This window comes from Vicugna pacos, chromosome 6 (assembly GCF_048564905.1).
Source record: "Vicugna pacos chromosome 6, VicPac4, whole genome shotgun sequence".
Classification (NCBI taxonomy): Eukaryota; Metazoa; Chordata; class Mammalia; order Artiodactyla; family Camelidae; genus Vicugna; species Vicugna pacos.
In genome coordinates, this window is record NC_132992.1 from 28626766 (window position 1) to 28645529 (window position 18764).

Genomic DNA, 18764 nt, shown 5'->3' on the forward strand with positions numbered 1-18764 from the left:
CTACTTAAATCAACAATGCATTTCAAACAAAATGATCGCTAGGTATCTTATTATGTGAAATACTTCCCCTACACTCAACTCCATACAAGAACCCCTTGTAAGATTTTATCCATTCATCACTGCATATCCAGTATTTCTTCCGATTCATTCCAAACTGAATCCTCATTTCAGTTCTTAGAAATGCCCCTATATTTACTGAGAAAGGACAGAGCATGGTGTGAGCTGATCTGTCTGTCAGTTTAATGGCGCAAAACAGTGGTTTGAGAGCCAACAACCAAGGTCCAAATACTGCCTTCTCTCTTTACTAGGTTTACAAAGCCCAAGAAAAGTATATAACTCTTCTTTAGTAAAATATGAGTCATTATCTCATAGCATTATACTAAGGATTACAGTTATTTAATCCACGTTTAACAGTTCATTTCCATGGGGCTCGGCATATATAATGCACAGATTCATTATTAGTGTTATTATCAGTGAGAAATGGAAGTAGCCTCTTGTTGTACAGGTGCAGCCTATCGGTTTGTGCTGTTTATTGAGTGCCTGGTATCCCCTCTCTCAGAAAGGATAATTTAGAACAGATTTCTGAATTGCAAAAGCAATATATGCATGCTTATATTTAAGAATTAGAATTTGAGAAACAGGAAAATCCATCCCTCTAAAACAACACTGTTGGCATTTTGTTGTACCTCCTTCTGCTCTTTGTCCTATACACTGCATCAAGGTCATAACCATTCACATCTATTTTTTTGAACTGACTTTGAGATCTGCAGTAACTGATGTGTTTCTGATCCTTATTAAAATTAAGAAACAAAAGCAAGACAGAAACCACATTCCCATCTCGCTGACCTCCCAGAGACCAGGCTCAGAGTTCTGGCAGAGCAGCGCATACCTGACACAGAAGCGGGATGGTCCCCCAGGTACAGCACAACAGGACAGAATCTCTTTGTTCTCGGTAGTAACAATGACATTCCCACTCTCCTCCAAATACCCTACAGCTGGTCTGAGTTTGGGTGAAGAGGTCGGGGAGAGAGTCCAGAAGCTCCTCTGAGACTCTGTGAAGATGGGCTGACTCCACAGGTGCAGGGGTGGGGAGGGACGGGGAGCAAGTTCTTGAGGGATTTGGCTGTGTCCTTTGTAACCTCAGGCTCCGGTTAGAGCCGCTGAAAACCAGGCAGTAAGCCACAGGGAAAGCGGCTGTGCCCTCAGGAAAGACAAACAATATTGACATGTTTTGCAGAAATGGACCTGCCACTTTCACTTGCTTGGACACACAGCACTTAGCCAATGTCAGCTCTTGTCATGCACGTTGTCGTGCCTGGATCAGACCCAGTGGGCTCCATTTTTAACATGGTCACAAGTGATTCTGATGCAGTAGCTATCAAAGCACAAACCAGAAGAGCGTTCTTCATGCACTATCGCTCAGGCACTCACTACAATTTTTCTAAAAAATAGCACACTCCTCACGTTTTTAAACTGGCATCTAAAATTTGCCAATGTTGTTTAAACAGTTGCAAAAACAAATTCTGGAGACTTGATGAATATCGAATTAAAAGTAAAACTATTACTGTTTTAAATGTAGTTAATAGAATCTAATATCACCATAATTTGCCACTCAGCACTACTGTTTAAAAAGGCTGTGAACAAACTGCTTTAACATTCAGACATCTGACATGATTCCTGTTTAGCCTTTAAGGCATTTCAGTTTCTCTTGTTTCCAACAGAATTTATCCAAAAGCAATAGTTTTATGCTTGAATCCCTATTATTCACTCTCTTGTAATTTTCAAGGAATACAAATATAAAAGTGATTTTTAAAATTTTCCTGTGATCACAATTAGTTTTAGGTTACTTCTAGGCTGAGTTATCAAAACTTTTCATTAGTATCCACCTTTTGAAATCATACTAAAATGTGACAATTGGTAAACATTAAAATTTAATTGGAAATGTATCTCTTATTGGAATGGACAGGAAAAATTTTTTGGTGCTTTAGTAAAGAAAGCTTCCCAGATACCATTATTTGGAATTATCCTTTTTTTTTTTTTGACACCCTGGAGGTTTTTATACCTGGGCAAGGTACAGCAAGATTTGGAAGAGGTGAGATACCTTTCTGTTATAAATTGGGTGAGAGGTCCACTTAAAGTAAGAGCATTCTGAAGAAAGCTGAGGATCTGGAAGGTAATTTGCTCAAAATTATTCATGCCCCCACCTTACCCATTGGAGGGTCCATCTGTGTCCCCTAGTTTGAAGACTGCTGACCTAGCACGATATCCAGATTACCTGCACATCTTGTGAAAAGGCGGATTCCTGGATACTACTCCAAATATCCGAATTAAAGGGCTCCCCAGATCACTTTTTTCCCCACTAAAGACTGAGAGACTGAATTGGGGCATACAACAAACATAAAATGTTAAATGATGTAAGACTTAAACAAAAATTCAACAACAGAAGACCTATTATAGGCAGTATCTGGCGGCCAAGGGATTCAGAGATGCTCATGAGAGGGTGGGATAGTCAAAGACTTTCTAAAGGAAGCAACACTGGAACTAGGGGAAGGATGGGCAGAATGTGAAAGATAAAGAGGCAGAGGTAAACGGTTTCCCAAGTCTGAAAGACACAGTATCAGTTTTGTAGGCTAGGAAGGTGCAATCGATGTCCTCAGAAAGTGAGTGACTCATCACAGACATTCGCTGGTGGGATGGCAGTGGGTTATGCCTGAGTGTTGCAAACATGCTTGCTTAGTGTTAAAGACAGAAATAGGTTGTTGAGAATATTAATTTAGGTAGGTTGGTTTTAGACAACTGGTTTTGTGTTTGTTTCAGGCAAATTGATCTAGAGCTGAACACGTGTGTTTTATCCGTGAATTGGGCAAACCATAAATATAATAAAGATTACCGTCTATTACTATTAAGTTCCAGATTCATTCCAGGCTGGGCAAAGAAAAGAGTTTAGATTCAAATCATTTTATTCCTCCAGTAGCCCTGGCAATAGGCTTAGCAAGAGTTATAAGTCCATCACCTCAAATGAATCCAAAAGAATCTAAGTTTTTTATTAACTCTGATTCCATTATCACCGAGAATCACAAGTAAAGATTTTTTGAATGTATCTGATCACAAGAAAACAGAGATCATTGAGTGCCTCTTTCACCTATCCTCTGGACCACTCAAAATCGGTCTGCCTACTTCCCCACAGCAGCCACTCACCTTGCTCCCACATCCATAATCACCCTCAGTGCCTCTAAAGCAGTCCTACAACCCCCGTATTTAGTTCTGTCACTCCTCTGCCTGAAACCATTCAATGACTCCCTGCACTGTCTACAGCCCAAGGTCCTCAGCATAGCACACCGTGGGATTTCTCTCTCCCCTGAAGACCTGGCCTCCTCCAAGTCTACACCCTTGCACATCATTCCCTTTGCCCCTTGTTTATCCAGCATAATAAACTACCTGCTATTCTTCAGACAAATCCTGCCCCGTCTTTCCTCTGCACGTTTGGCCTGCCTGGCCTTCACCTCACTTATCCTGCCTCCTATTGTTCATGTCTGCTCAGGAGGCCTGCCCTAGTCCCCCCAGACAGGATTGATCATCCTCTCCTTTGTGCTCTATTATATGCTATCCATTCTTCAATAAGAGCTTTAGAATATGTTAGTGCACTTATCTGTACACATTTCACCTCTCTCTTCCCCGTGCTACTCTCTGTCACCTACCTACTGCCCTGCCACCAAAAAAAAAAAAAAAAAAAGTAAAAAGGGAAAAGAAAAAGAACTGAGTTGCTTGAGTGCAAGGATCTTGTCTGATTCATCTTCGTATTTCAAGCATCTGTCAAACTTACGAGTACATAGTAGATGTTCAGTAAATATTTGCTAAATGGATGCATGAATATACTATTATTTGTAACAGTGGAATTAATAATCAATTAACTAGACACTAATTATGTGCTAGATGTTACTAAATAAGAATTAGATATGATCTAGGAGCAACAGTAACTCTGATGTCACCGCCATTTACTTGCAGCTTCTAAGGGTACAACACAAGATAGAATATGTGTTCTAACTAAGTCAGGGGACATCCCCGAGGAGTCGTCCTAGCTGTGGCAAGTAACTGAGCAGACAACAGAGCTATTTTTCAAAGTTCACTTCCACTTGTCTTGATTGGTGGTACACGCAAGAAGAAATCTTAATGTTAAGGAAAAAATAACATCAGAGAATAACACAGAGGCAGATCTAGAAACCATTTGGTTGCCGTTTCCATTTTAACAAACCAGTGCTCCAACACGGGGTCACTATATACTTTGCTAATTAAAATGCAGGAAATGTCTCCATAGTTTCCTTTAGTTTCCCTTATCTTAAATTCCCAAAAATCATTATATTTGGCTAAGACTTTTCCTTCTTTAAAATGACCAGAAAATCAGCAAATAAAATTTAGCATTTCATCATGATGAAATAGTGCAGAGATGGCTCCACACTAATAAATCTAAAATGTCATTACTAGATAATCAGATTAAAGAAAATCACACAAATCACATGGTCATTTCAATAAATAACACCCCTCGTACGTTAAACTCAAACTACTTTTTGTGACGCGAACACTTAGAAGCCCAGGTGTATAAAGAACGTCCCTTAACTTGATAAAGGTTATTGACCAAAAATCTCCGAGCAACATAATGCTTAACTGGGAAACATTAGAAGGAAGCCTATAAAATCCGAAATAATACAAGAATGTCCGCTATTCACCACTTTTGTAGCTTTGTTTTGGAGGCCCTAGGCAGTAGAAAAGGACTAGGAAAGAAATATAGGTAATGATTTGTGTTTTATTTTCTAATCTTAAAAACCTGATTAAAAATAGGCAAAGGATTCGAACAGACATTTTTCCAAAGAAGATATACAAGCAGTCGACAGGCACATGAAAAGACACTCAGCATCACTAATCACTAGAGAAATGCAAATCAAAACCCAGTGAGATACTAGCTCACACTGATTAGGGTGGCTACTATCAACAAACAAAAAACTCAGGAAATAACAAGTGTTGACAAGGTGGAGAAATTGGAACTCGTGCACTGTTGGTGGGAATGTAAAGTGGTACAGCAGCTATGGAAAAAGTACGGAGGCTCCTCAAAAAATGAAAGTACCATATGATCCAGCGATCCCACTTCCAGGTATACACCCCAAACAGTTCAAAGCAGGGTCTCAAGGAAATATTGTACAGGCATGTTCCTGGCAGCATTACTCATGACAGCCTCAAAGTGGAAGCAACGCAAGTGTCCACTGACAGTTGAATGAATAAGCAAAATGTGGCACAGATGTACAAGGCAGTACCATTCAGCCTTAAAAAGGAAGGAAACTCTGATACATGATACAACATGGATGAATCTTGAGGACATTAAGCTAAGTGAAACAAGCCAGTCACAAAAAGATAAATACTGTATGATTCCACTTATACGAGGTACCTGGAATAGTCAAATTCATAGAAATAGAGAGTAGAAAAGTGGTTGCTAGAGTCTGGAGAGAGAGAAGTGAGGAGTTGTTTAATGAGCAGAGTTTCAGTTGTACAAGACAGAAAAGTTCCGGAGATCTGTTATACGACATGAATATACTCAACTCTACTTTAAAAATGTTTAACTCTGATTCACTTATTTTATGAAACCATTATGTGCTACACAAACAAAGTGTTAATTAATGTTCCAAATGAATAAAGTGACAAAAACTTAATGGTTAAGATGGTCAATTTTATGTTATGTATATTTTACAATTAAAAAAAACAAAAAACAAAAATTTTCATGATTTTTCTACCAAAAAAAAAAAAAAAAAAACTCCCAAGGCTCTCAACTGGAAAACTAGCAGAACCAACATGAGGATAAAGTCAGGACTGGAAATGTGAAAATTGCTTTGTTTTACCAACAAAACTAGTTTTAAAACATAGTGAGAAATGAATCTCATTTATAATCAAACATGCAAAAACTGATTTAAATGTGCACGAGTTATAAAAAGCAAACTGTATCACTTTACTGAAGAACATAAAAGAAATCTTGAATAGCTGGAGAGAGAAATTATGTTCCTGGATGATAAGATTCAGTATTTATCAGGCCCTCTCACACTGATTTAATATAATTCTAATTGAAATCCCAGTGTGATCATTTCATAGATCTTGAGAAACTGACTTTCAAGTTCATATATAAGAATTTATGTGTACAACTACCCAAACAAAATTTAGAAGGAAAAAAAAGAATTGAGGTGTTTTGAATTGACAGATATTTAAATAACTTTAAAACTACATCAACTGCAAAGACACAAAATTGGCACAAGATCTAGGTAAATATAAGCAAAGAACATTAAAGGATCTAGAACTGGATCAGCATATAGGAAAGAATTTATATATGTGAGAGTTGGCACTCCCTATCTAGAGAGCAAGAACAAACTGTTCATTAAATGATGCTGGGGCAAGTAATTATCAATCTGGGAAAGAAAAAACTAATAGTAGCCTACATTATTTTGGTTTTTAATAATGTGCCAGGCACTGTGCTAAGGTCTTTAAATGCATTATTTCATTGACTACTAAAAAGAAAATTTTTTTTACACAAATAAGGAACCCAAAGTAAATAGGTAATTAGGTTACTCAGTAACTTGCCCAGTAAAAGGCAATTAACTTGCTTCAGTAACTGCTGAAGCCTAAAGTTTGACTCCATGAGTCAAGCTCCCTACAGCACCCTGCCATCCTTATGTGCACCACACACAGAAACAAATTCTTGATTGAATAAAAATCTAAACATATATGTGTAATAGTTAAAATACACATATTGTTAAAATTTAGGTTAGGGAAGGCTTCCTTAAGACTAACAACAGTAACAATTCCAGAAAAGATATGACTACATTGAAATAAAATTTCCATATAATGAAAGACAGCAAAAGGTAAAACACACAGCAAACTGAAGATTAGGATTGTGATACACACGACAGTCAAAGGACTAATTTCCTTAATATATTAAAAAACTGCTTTCAAATCAGTGAGAATAAAGACTAAAGATTCAATTTACAAAAGGGCAAAGAACACAAGCAAGCAAGTCACAAAAGAAGATAAAATGAAAAGATGTCCAACTATGCTAGTAACAGAGAAATACAAATTTAAAATAATGGGATGCAATTTTTAACCTTAGACTGGCATAAACTAAATGAATATTGGTGAAGTGTGAGCAATGGACATTTTTGTTCTAGCTGAGCATTAATGGGTTTAGTATTCTGAGAGAGCAATCATGCAGTACACACCAGTGGTTAAAAAGGGCAGGAACTCTAACACACAGTTCTGCTTCTATTTTATCAAAGTACACCCAGGTATGCACAAAACAGACGGACAATTTCATTAAAGCACTGTCTGCAACAGTAAAAGATTCTAAGTAATTAAAAGTTTCATCAATTAGGAAATAGTTCAACAAGTTACAGTTACTATTTTATTGAGAGAGATTCTCAAAAAAGTCAGAAAATGGAATTTTCAAAAACATATGCACACCTGCATCAAAATTTTAGAATACTTAGGAAAAGATTTAAATTTAAGGTAAACTAAAACCTTCACAAAGAAAACCAAACAGAGAAATTAGAAAAGACTATATTTAAATAAGTATTTATGGAAAGATATACATACTATGTTCATGGAATTAAAAACTCAGTACTGTAAAGGTGTCTATGCAATTAAAAATCATAATGTCAAAATTGACAAAGTAACTCCAAAATGCATATGGAAATACAAAGAACTGAGAATAACCATGGTAAAAGGACATGCTCTAGTAGATCATGACTTATTATAGCTATGGTCATTAAGGCAGTGTTAAACTGAACAAAGTTAGACAAACCTAAAGAACACTGGAACAGAACAGAGAGGCCAGGGGAGGAAGGTGAGTTTTTCAGTAAATAAGTCTAGTTAATTTGGATACAGAAAAGACAGACAAACGTGACCCCACCTCAACTCATACAATATACTGGGCATTGATTTTTGTGTAAGTCTAAATGACAAATGAAGAGCACTAACACCTTTTTTAAGATAATTTAAGAGAGTATTTTCATGACTGAGTTAGGGAAAGATTACCTTAAAAAGGCACAAAAACGCCCTAATCATAAGGACAAGAGTGATTTTAGGGCACCTTTAAGAGATGAAAAGACAACCCAGAGTAAAATATGTCCAGCACGATCAAAGGGCTCACATTCAGCACATTGAAAGAACTTCTCCACAAAATTATAAAAAGACTACTTACTTAAAACAGACAAGTGGTTTGAACAGATGCTTCTCAAAAGAGGATATCTAACCACCAATAAACATATGAAAAAGTACTTCATCAGGGAAACACCAACTAACATCAGAATGGCTCAAATTAGAAAGACAGACCAACCAAACCAAACGTTGGCAAAGATGTGGAGCAACCAGAACTGAGATCTTCTGGTGACGGGAGCATAAATTGACACCATCACTTTGGAAAACTGTTTGGTATCATCTACTGACACTGAATACAGATATAGCCTATGACCAGCAATTCTGCTCCCAAGTATATACCCAGGAGAAATGTGTTCCCACATGTACCAAAGACACGTACAAGAAAGTTGATAGCAACATCTTCGTAACAGCCCCAAATTGGGGACAGCACCAATGTCCATCATCCTTAGGATGGATAAATACATTGTGATACACTCACACAATAGAATAGTACAGAGCAATGAAAACAGATGAATTACAGGTACATGGAATAACAAGTTTGGTTCTCACAAGTGTAATGTTGAGGGAAAGCAGTCAGACACAAAATGAATCCATTTATACTAAGGACAAAAGCAACTGAAACTAATCTCTAATGTTAGAAATCAGGACTCTGGTTTCTTTGGAGGAAAAAGGAAATTGTGGTGATAGGAAAGGGGCAAGATGGGGGCTTCTGGGGATAGGCAATATACTATTTCTTGATTTCCATGGTGGTTACAGAGTATGTTCACTTTGTCATAATTCATAGAGCTATACACTTGTGATAAAACAAAAATTCATATTCTAAGGCAAGTCAAGGAAAACTTACACATAAAAATTTTTCTCTGGGCTTTGGTCTCCTCTCTACTGTGCACTGTGTATCTGCATGAGCCACTGACCAAACCTCTCCATCAGCAGAAATATCTGCTCAACCATAAAAAGCAACATCCTCCTAGCATCAACAAGGTAATACCTTAGGAGATACCCTTCCTTCTTAATCTTGTAAGGGGCCACAATGACCCACTACTCACTTTGGTCACGTAGATCTGGAATGTGTAAACTGTCAATAATACATCATTTAATGCACAGCCTTCTGTCTCAAAAACTTACATAACTGTGCCTGCATCTATAATGGGCAGAACAGTTCCTGGAGCTTTCTGAGAGGCTGTTCCTGGGTTATAATCCTCAATTTGGCTTGAAAAAAATTCACCATTTCTTTCTTAGATAATTTTTTTCATCAACACTTGCAATATTAGCAATTTTCCATATGCACATTACACTTCAATAAAAACTCTTTTAAAAAGTCAACTGTGATGCCACCAAGCTTCAAATATTGTCTCATTTTATCTTAACAATAATTATTTTACATTATCGTCACTGAACTCATTTTTATAAAGGGGGACACTGATACAGGTCACAGCTAGTACATGGCAGAGCCAAGCTTCAAACTCAAATCTATCTGATGCTCAAATCCATGAAACCCAAACTAAAGGGAATTCCAAAGTTAAGCGTGCCCCTAAGATTTCCCTGATTCAACTTTACTTTCTCTCTGTGAAGGTCTTCTACCTTTCTCATCTTATATTCTCATTCATTCCTCCAGTGCTTCCCTTTGTCTGGGGAGGAATGCTCACGAGTTTAGATATTGAAGCTTTGCATTTAGTTATTTCTCAGAAGTACAGTCTTTGTTCTGTCTACAGAGGAGGAAAAAGTGTACGGTTTCCCAGCTGCTTTCCATGGAGGAGGGATCTGAAGGAGTGAGTGCCCTTTCTTTGCTGTGCTAATTGGCAACCTGGGCACACTAAAGGCGAACAAGAGGGGGCCTTCGAGTGAAAGGACGTGGTGGGGGCTGGGACAGGAGGGTGCCGATGGTGGAACAGCAAAGTGGCTACCTAGAGGATCTGGAGCACTGGGCAGCTGGTGATAGAGGAAGATTCAAGGGAGACAAGAAAAATGGGGCCACCTGGATAGAAATTTTGAGAAAGAAAAACACTGAAGGGAGGTATTTGTGAAAATGGGGCAAAGGATATAGCATATCAAACTTCAGTGGGGGAGGGTATAGCTCAGTGGTAGAGCACATGCTTAGCATGCATGAGGTCCTAGGTTCAATCCTCAGTACTGTCATTAAATAAATAAATAAATAAATAAATAACTATACTTCAATAAAAAAGAATCCAAAATAAATAATTAATCTAATTCCCCCCCCAAAATAATCCAGTCTCATCTCCCCTGAAGCAGCCTCAAAGTGGATTTTAGTGCTCATTTTATTTTCTCTAAAACACAAAATACTGAAATACATAACTATTACAATGAAAATATTTGTTCACACACCTCCTAAAATCAAATACTGGTGCACCCCGCACTTCAGCACAGACACTGTCACTCGCTGATGAGCCCCACCTAAACTTTGCAAGAATCCGCAAACCAGAAGCATTTTTATTTGCTTTACATGGCTTATGCGACCCTTGAGAGCATTAAAGGTACCATTAAAAAAAAAACAAAACCCTTTTTTATTTTTATGAATCAAAAAGCAGCATGCAATGACCCAGTCAATTTTTGTGGATGTGTCTGGTGAGCCAGTATGGTCCTCATATGCTCTCTCCTTTATTACTCAGATGGACTCACTCCGGTCCCATAATTCTTTGATTTCTAATAAGAAGCATAATTCTCAAATGCTCCTGATCCTGTGTATGCTCTCCCCTCCGGATCTTTGTTGGTATATTGGCAGAAAAAAAAAAAATCCATCACTCTCCAACCACCCCCTGCCCCCAGTTTGAAGCTGCCATTCTTCTTTTCCAACTGTGATTTTGGCTCTTATTAATTACATGTATCTTTCAGTAAGTCTTACCACTCTGGCTTTCATTTGTAAGATGAATAAAATGATTTCTAAGATGCTTGCAGCTCTAATTTTTTCATATGCTAAAATTTCAGATTCTATATTTTAATCTTTTATCTCAACTCCCCTGAGCCAAAAACGTTCGCTAATATTTCCTGGAAGACAAACATATGATTCCTGAGTCGCTGGTCCACATTTGGGGACTCCCTCTGCTTAATATCCACTGTTAGTTCCCATCTGTGCTGGGGAAGTCAGTCTCCCTCCTCACAGCTCCCACCTACAGTCAGTGGAAGCTTGACACACCCGTGTCACCTCCAGTTTCCCTGTACACCCTCCTTGCACAGCCACAAAATGCAAGGCTTTCCTGGTCTTTAGTCCGTACAGCTCTCAAGTTCTGGCCCATCACCGTAATTCCATACAAGTGATGGTAACATGTCACAAAATCCTGTAAAAGGTATAAGAAGCAAACCTATCACCTAGACAGTGAAAGAAGATGTTTAGGCTATCTGTCTAGACACACGATGTTAAGGGAAAATCCATTCATGGCTAATGCAGCCTGTTGGCTATGAATGAAGAAGTTTTTAGAAGTACGCAGGCCAGTAAAATATTCCAAGATATTTATAGCTCTCCCTGGCTGGTGAGGCAACGAAGTCTGACTCACCAGGAAGGATGACAAACAGCTCTATCACTTTATAACCGAGGGAACTCAAAATAGCAACAGACCAGAAAGTAGGCAGATCTTTATTAAACTGAAGGAGGCTTATCTAAAATACTCCACATAGGGATGTTTCTGAACTACTCCCAGGTTCGGGATGATATGAGGAAGCCCCAAGAGATGCCACACACACTGGCAGCTTGCCCACCCCAATAACCGTGATGCCTGGTACTGGGTTCTCATTGTACAAAAGCCACGGTGCTCACCCTTAGCAGAGTGGTCCATGGGCCAGCCCCCAGCCCCAGGCCAGCTCTGAGGTGCAGCCCGAGGTGAGAACAGCTTTTCCAGATGTACACTGAAAGAGAAATCAAATATGCACAGTTCATTTTGTTTCAGAAAACCTGAGTACTTTCCTTCTTGGTATTTTCATGCTCCTTTTTACGATGGGTAATTAAGCCACTGTCAGTTTCCCAAAAGGTACCGTTTCAATCTCACAAACATTAACTTTATTTCCTCTCAGGATGCTGAGGCACATATTATGACATATTTTTTAAATACCATAATAAATAATGAGATGTTTCAGGCCATCCATCATAAAACAAAATCGGAGATGAATAGGAAAAGAAGCCCAGCTCTGGGCTGCGTGTTTGCAGCAAAGTTTCTTCATCTAAACCTAGGGTGTTGATGTCCACAGATGGGTAGGAGAGGCCCGAAATACTACAGAAGCAAAATTAAGTGTAGTGTCTTCTTCCATAGCTTTCTATCATCATTAGGTTTTTAAAGGAGTCTCAGAATATTAAGAATCACTAACCAGAGTAAAACTGAGGGATGGTACCCCTAAGATCAGTCAGTCAGTCTTAATGTGCCCTTCACTCAGTCCAGCTCTGACCTTGGGAGAGAAATCTATAAAGCAGTTAATGTGCAGGAGTCACTAGATTCTTAGGAATGCATTTGACTTTTAGCGAAAATAAATCATAAGATTCAACTTCATATCACGTAGTTCAAAACATAATATACCTAGGAATACATTTAGAAGCAAAGTACAAGATATAGATAGATAGATACATAGTTTATTGAGTCAAAAAAGAAAACTTGAATAGTTTCACAAGGTATGTTCCTCGGTAGAAATACTAAGCATTTTAAAGATCTCAATTCTCATCCCCACCCTTCACATTAATGTATAAAATAATGCAATTCCAATTTTAAAAACCCAAAGGGATCCTTCTGAAATTTGACCAGGTAAGCTAAGGTTTTCTGGAAGAATCAATAAGAGGAAAACTAAAAGCAGTTTTTAAAAGTATGCATGAGAACGTGAACAGATTCTGAGAGGCATTATAGTGCTGCAATAATTAAGATCAGTACAAAACACAAAGAGAACAGAAAGCCCGACAGCCCCAGACTCAGCACAGACAGGAACACTTACTCCAGAAGCCTGCTGGACAACCAGCTCCTCGGGAAAGCAGAAGCTGTCTGAGATCTCTACCTCAGGTTATGCACCAAAGTAAGTTTTTCGTATGAAATCAAAAAAAGAAGAGATGTAAAGAAACGGTGGAAAGAAATTACTTAAGAAATTTAAAAATACAGACGATCTCTGAGTAGGGGAGGTCTTAAGCCAGAAGAAAAGCTACACAACAAAATGAAGGTAGTTAGACTACGTTAGTACTTAAAACGTCTATGTACCAGAAAGGGTAAGTGAAATTAAAAGGGAATGATAAGAGGGAAAAGATTTTCAGTGTTTTCAAAGTCTTAATTTCATACTGATTAATTTTAGATTAAAAATTAAGTTTGGCACATAGAAAAATAGGAAAGGTGGAATCAATTTAAAGTACATATACACCACACACACACACAAATGCTGGGAAGAAATCTACAAGAAAAATTAAGTTTGGCAATAAGTATGCACCAAAAACCTTAAAATATATATACACTTCTATTGAGCAATTCCACCACAGGAATTTATTCTAATTAAAGGAAAGCACTGATGAACAAAAATATGTACAGCATTATTTTCATTATTATAGTAACCTGAAAAAACAAAATCTCTGTAAATATAATCATTGTTCAAATGTAGGAAAAATCAAAGTCACATTTTCAGGTATAAAAAGGAATCTATTCAGTGTGATAAAAAAATGTAAGTATCAAATTTACATAGGCCTGTTGTAATTCAACACGGTGGCAATGATTTCTCTACGAAACACATTACAGAGAGTTTGTCTTGCTTTATGGTATTTCTGGCTATTTTCGATATTATTTTATTTTGTAAGACCGGGAAACACTGAAAGCACATGAAGATTTTCTGAAATCAGTCAACAAAGCCTCTACGCCAAGGTGAAGTAGGCGTACCCAGAGCGAGGCTCTGAGCAAAACCATTATACTTTCCATGAGCTGACTGGAGTAGAAAACATAACCCTCCCACAGGATGAAAGACACGAGTCTTTACTGGTGTCCTTGCATCAGAGCCCTGTGTGGTCAGGCGTAACGAGGAACACCTGCCAATTCTGCTCCAGCGACTGACGAGCTTTAGAACCTTCTTTCACTTGGAGTCTGCTGGCAGTGAAACCACGCTGAGCATCTTCTATTGATTCCCAGATCCACTCTCCCCCCACTTCTGGGCCCTGCTGTCTGGCTTAACGTGGCTCCCAGTCCTCTGACTTCTCTGGGTTTGGACAAGGGGAGTGATGACAGGAGACCAGAGAGCAAGAGAAGAAAATCAAGGTATTTATTCCCCCAGCTCCCCACCCCCCGTCAGGTCCCCGTGGACTGGCTGCATCTCTCCACTGAAGGCCACAGGTCCTGTTGGGCAGGCCTCTCCACACCCCTCAGCCTGCCTCTGATGTTCTGGGTTTCCCAGAACCTTCTCCTGGCCCCTCCCCTTCAGGTCCAGGGCTGTAAACCCTTCTCACTATTACTAGCCCAGTGCTGCTCCATCTCTCACTGCTTTCCCCAAACCCTGCCCACACCTTTGTAAATAGTCCCCAACCAAGTCTCGATCAAATCATCCTCACCTGATTCCACACAGGACCTTAGTTGATACAGTAAGAGCAAATATAATTATCCAAAGAAAAAACAAATATGGCAAGGTGCATTTATACTTCACAAAGCAAAAGGAAAAAGTGTCTTAATACAGTTTAGAAAATGTTTTCTTTCAAGTTTCCGATAATAAGTTTAACCCCATGTTATCTTTATGGTTTGACTATTCTACAATACCTAGATACTTTAATTTCCAGTCCTTTTTCCCCCCAAGATTTTGGGCACGTTACTAACCCTTAAATAACCCCCGTGTACAGGACAGAGGATGACTAGAAGAGAACACGGGTTCTTTATTTCTCACAAGACACAGTGCTTTTGCCACCTCACACTGAAAGGCAGATATTTTTCTTTTAGGTCCCCCTTGTATTGATTCGTAACACACCTTTTCACTTGGCTGTGACTGGGTTTGACTCTGCTCCGAGCTTCACAAGGTAGTCAAGTTTAGTCCATCCAGATGTTTCTGGTCTGCAGCAGAGGGAATTCAACTCAAGTGAGTTGATTAACCATTTAAGGATATGAGGATCCCACTAAAAGATTCTTCCTAAAAAAAAGCAAGACTATCTCACAAGCTTGTTTCAATGGCAAGCTCCTGTACTCAGAGGAGGAAAGACAATTCTGAGAAGAACATGGGGTCTGTCCCTGATTGCCCCCAGCCCAATTCCAAGGAACAGGAGGAAGAATGCTCTTTTCACTCAAAATTGCTCTGCGGCATCCCAGACACAACGCAGAACTGCACTGATAACAACATATGAAAGGACAGCACAGGACATGGGAGAAAGTGACTCTTTCTCACTTGAGCAGAGCAATTCACGCACAGCAGTGAGTTAACACTGGGGTCCCTCCCTGCATGGTAAGCTGTCAAATGCAGCATCTCCACAAGACTCCCGAGTGACAGCTCTGGGGAGTGCTAGTGCTCTCTCAACTGGCCCACCACCTAGGTTCCAAGAGCTCACAGATCGGCAGTGGAAGTGTCCTTGAGGGGGATCACAGTGTCATCAGAATGGAATCAGTGGCTCCACTGGGAGCCAAAGACTTCAGCGGCCAAGTGTCACAGCTACAGGTGATGCTGGTGGCTTTGGCGGCGGCAGGAGACAGCATCCTTGGCAGCAGGCACCAGCAGCAGTGGTCAGCTGCCCCCATATGGCTAAGAGGCCTCTAGAAGCCATAGACTAAAGGGACAGCTTCCCTTATATCAGCTCTTTCTTTGTATCCTTGAAAAAAAAGTAAGTTTACTATATTAAGTGATCTCCTAAGGCCTCAGAAAAAGATCACTGAACGAGAAACTCTGAATAGAGGGAAACACAAGCAGTGGCAAGTCCAAAGAGGCCGAGGGCAGCACAAAGACAGTGAGAGACTCGTGATGGAAAACACCATCTCATTCCCAGCTCTGCCAAGGACTAGGCTTCGATGTCGACAGCACCGAATTCCTATAGCGCACTTGAAATATGAATGCTGGGGTCTTGATCTCCCATTTCACTAATTTAATGAATAATGCATGCCAGAAAAAAAGAAAAAGCACAGAAGATGTTAAGGCATAAGACTTCAAACACCTTGAAATGTTTTAGATCTAATTTTTCTGTTCTTAGGCTCCACACAGAGCAGCAATTCTTACTTATTTCCCTAGGGGCAGGCAAACCAATGGAAATACCACAAAATGTCCTAAGTTATAAACCAAATGCTTCTAGGATTCCAGATTTCTCAACTATAGCGTTTAAGGAAATCACAAGGAAAATGTTAACTTCCTCAAGATTAGCAATAAATGACAAAGCAACCATACGCCGGTATCGAGCAATGGGGTAAAAATAAGTTTCCTGCAGGTATGGGGTATCTTCTTTGACACTCCCTCCCCCTAAAGTGTATCAGCAGAGTAATTAGCACTACAAGGCTCTGGGAGCACTGTAAGTCAGCCGCAGTACCGCCACCCCCTGGGAGCTGGCTGGGGACCTTCTCCAGCCAACAGCCAGCCTTCTTTCTGTTGCAAGGTGTCATTGTGCCATCAGAACCCACCCAAGAGAACTGTCATTATTCACCGCTTCCTCCCTCTCATCCCCCATCTCATCCAAGACCAAAGCTCTGAGAACACACATCCCATGACAAAAAAAAAAAAAAGAGAGAGAGAGTGGGAAAGCCACTGACTTTCAGTATAATTAATTACACTGAGAGGTAATTACAGCTCTCTTCTGAGCTCCTGGAAATGGAAGAGGACAAGCACAAAGACTAAGGAATCTCCATAGAGGTATAAATGCACCAAAATACTACTTGAAGTATATTGAAAAGCCATTTATGACATTTATTGCCTTCTCAACCAAGCAAATGCTCATCTTACAAGGAAGACTGCCATAATACACTGGTAGGGACAAGAGACCACCAAAGTCAACTATGAGAAAGAATTCACAGGATTCTTGTTTTTCATGAAAGCAAACTTCAGTACTTGTCACCATTCAAACTGTGCTAGATCATGAGAAAGACAACTTGGGAGGTGGTTCGATATTGCAATCACAAGCATTCCAATTTTAGAAAAATCCAACGTAGGCAAGAAGAATGAAATAGCTTTATATATTTTCACTGAGGCTATGAGGACTTACAGAATAAAAACTAAGTACTGCAGAAAAAAATGCTATGAAGTAGTTGATGTCTTGAGGAAGTCACAAGTTGGGAATTGTGTCAGTGAAGGCTGAATGCAATCAGGTTGTAGAACTGAGTCATACGCGTGTTCAGTCACTGAAAGTAATTTTATGATCCTGCAGGAAAGCCCATATATTATTAAACCACCCAGACTTCTATCCTCTTATGCCTATCAATGAATAGGAATGAACTATTTTTGTATAACCAAACAGACTGACAACACACACACACAAACACACACACCCCCCTAAGACAATCAGCAAAACAGGTCATCTTCAAATACCAGGAAGACAAAGAGGTTTCATGAGAGATACACACACATACAATTAAGATATATCATCCTTTTATTTTTTTAATTTCAAGTGACCCCTTCATTTAAAGAGTAAAAATATCTAGATTCCCATTCTATTTGAATATATTCAAGCAAAGCTCCTGGGAAGGTCTCCCGAGAGTTAGACCACTTTAAAATTGGCCATGCGTTAAATAAAGCTCTGTCTAACAAAAGTGAAAGAGTAACTGATATGGTAACTATGCAGTCACTGTGTACAAGGTTCCTGTAGCTTAAAAGCACTACTCCAAGACAAAGAGCAAATCAGATTACAGCTCTGGGGACTCGCACTCTGCCTCTTCCAGCAACCCTGCCAGCTCACACAGGCTTATATGCGGGCCAGCCACCTGCTTCCTGAGGCATCTGTAATCTACCTTCTCCATCAGGTCCCCAAAGGTTCCCCTCCTTTACACACGTGCCCCCACTTCATTCATTCCACTGCATTCACCTTTCATCTCTAAGAGATCCACTAATGATATGTGTGCAAGAGCTCACTGTAATAGAGAAACCAAAAAGAAAAGGCTGCAGCATTACATTTTCTAATGAAACAAAAACTCAAATTCTGAGCGTCTACTGAGCTAGAACGAATAGCCGTTGCATCAAGAGATTCATTCCTGGGTGCCCGGCTTCTTTTCACATTACCTGCTTCAGTGTACTTCAATCCCACTTTTTCTTCTGTGTCTTTTGTCTTCGGGGGTGGCCAGACAGCTTGGAGTCGGCCAGGAGTCCTATCATCCTGCTCAGTGGGGCTGTGGTCAGGCTGTTGAAAAAAGTAGGCAAAGAAAGGAATCGGTTAAATGATATGTGGCCAGAACTACTCATTCCCGAGAACAAGCATGCTAACTCTAACTCTAACATTAATTTCAGTGGCCAGTTGCACACTGCCCTCATTCACTGTAACTGAAACGTGTCACTACAGTACAATCCTCTTCCAGATATGTAAAGTGATCAGTTGGCATGAAAACAAAGACTCAAGGCCAAGTATTGCACAACCTTCAATAAATTTTTATCATATAACTTTTTCTTTAAAAAAATCACAAATATACTTTAAGCTATAGGTACAAATGCACTATAAGGTTACATTTATAGGA

At 39.4% G+C, this 18764-nt stretch overlaps 1 protein-coding gene across 21 annotated transcripts in view; it reads right to left on the reverse strand.

The window, feature by feature from the left end:
- FMN1 (formin 1) overlaps nucleotides 1–18764 on the reverse strand; it is a 432624-nt gene that overhangs the window by 286601 nt on the left and 127259 nt on the right. For 20 of the 21 annotated variants that reach the window (XR_012073400.1, XR_012073398.1, XR_012073396.1 and 17 more), the window contains one exon: nucleotides 18316–18433. The exons of the other annotated variant lie outside the window; for it this stretch is intronic. Coding sequence is in view for 13 of the 20 variants with exons in the window: in XM_072962721.1 (XP_072818822.1) it covers nucleotides 18316–18433 (118 nt within the window). In the remaining 7 variants the exon portion in view is untranslated. The remainder of the gene's footprint in view (nucleotides 1–18315; nucleotides 18434–18764) is intronic. 21 annotated transcript variants of the gene reach the window in all.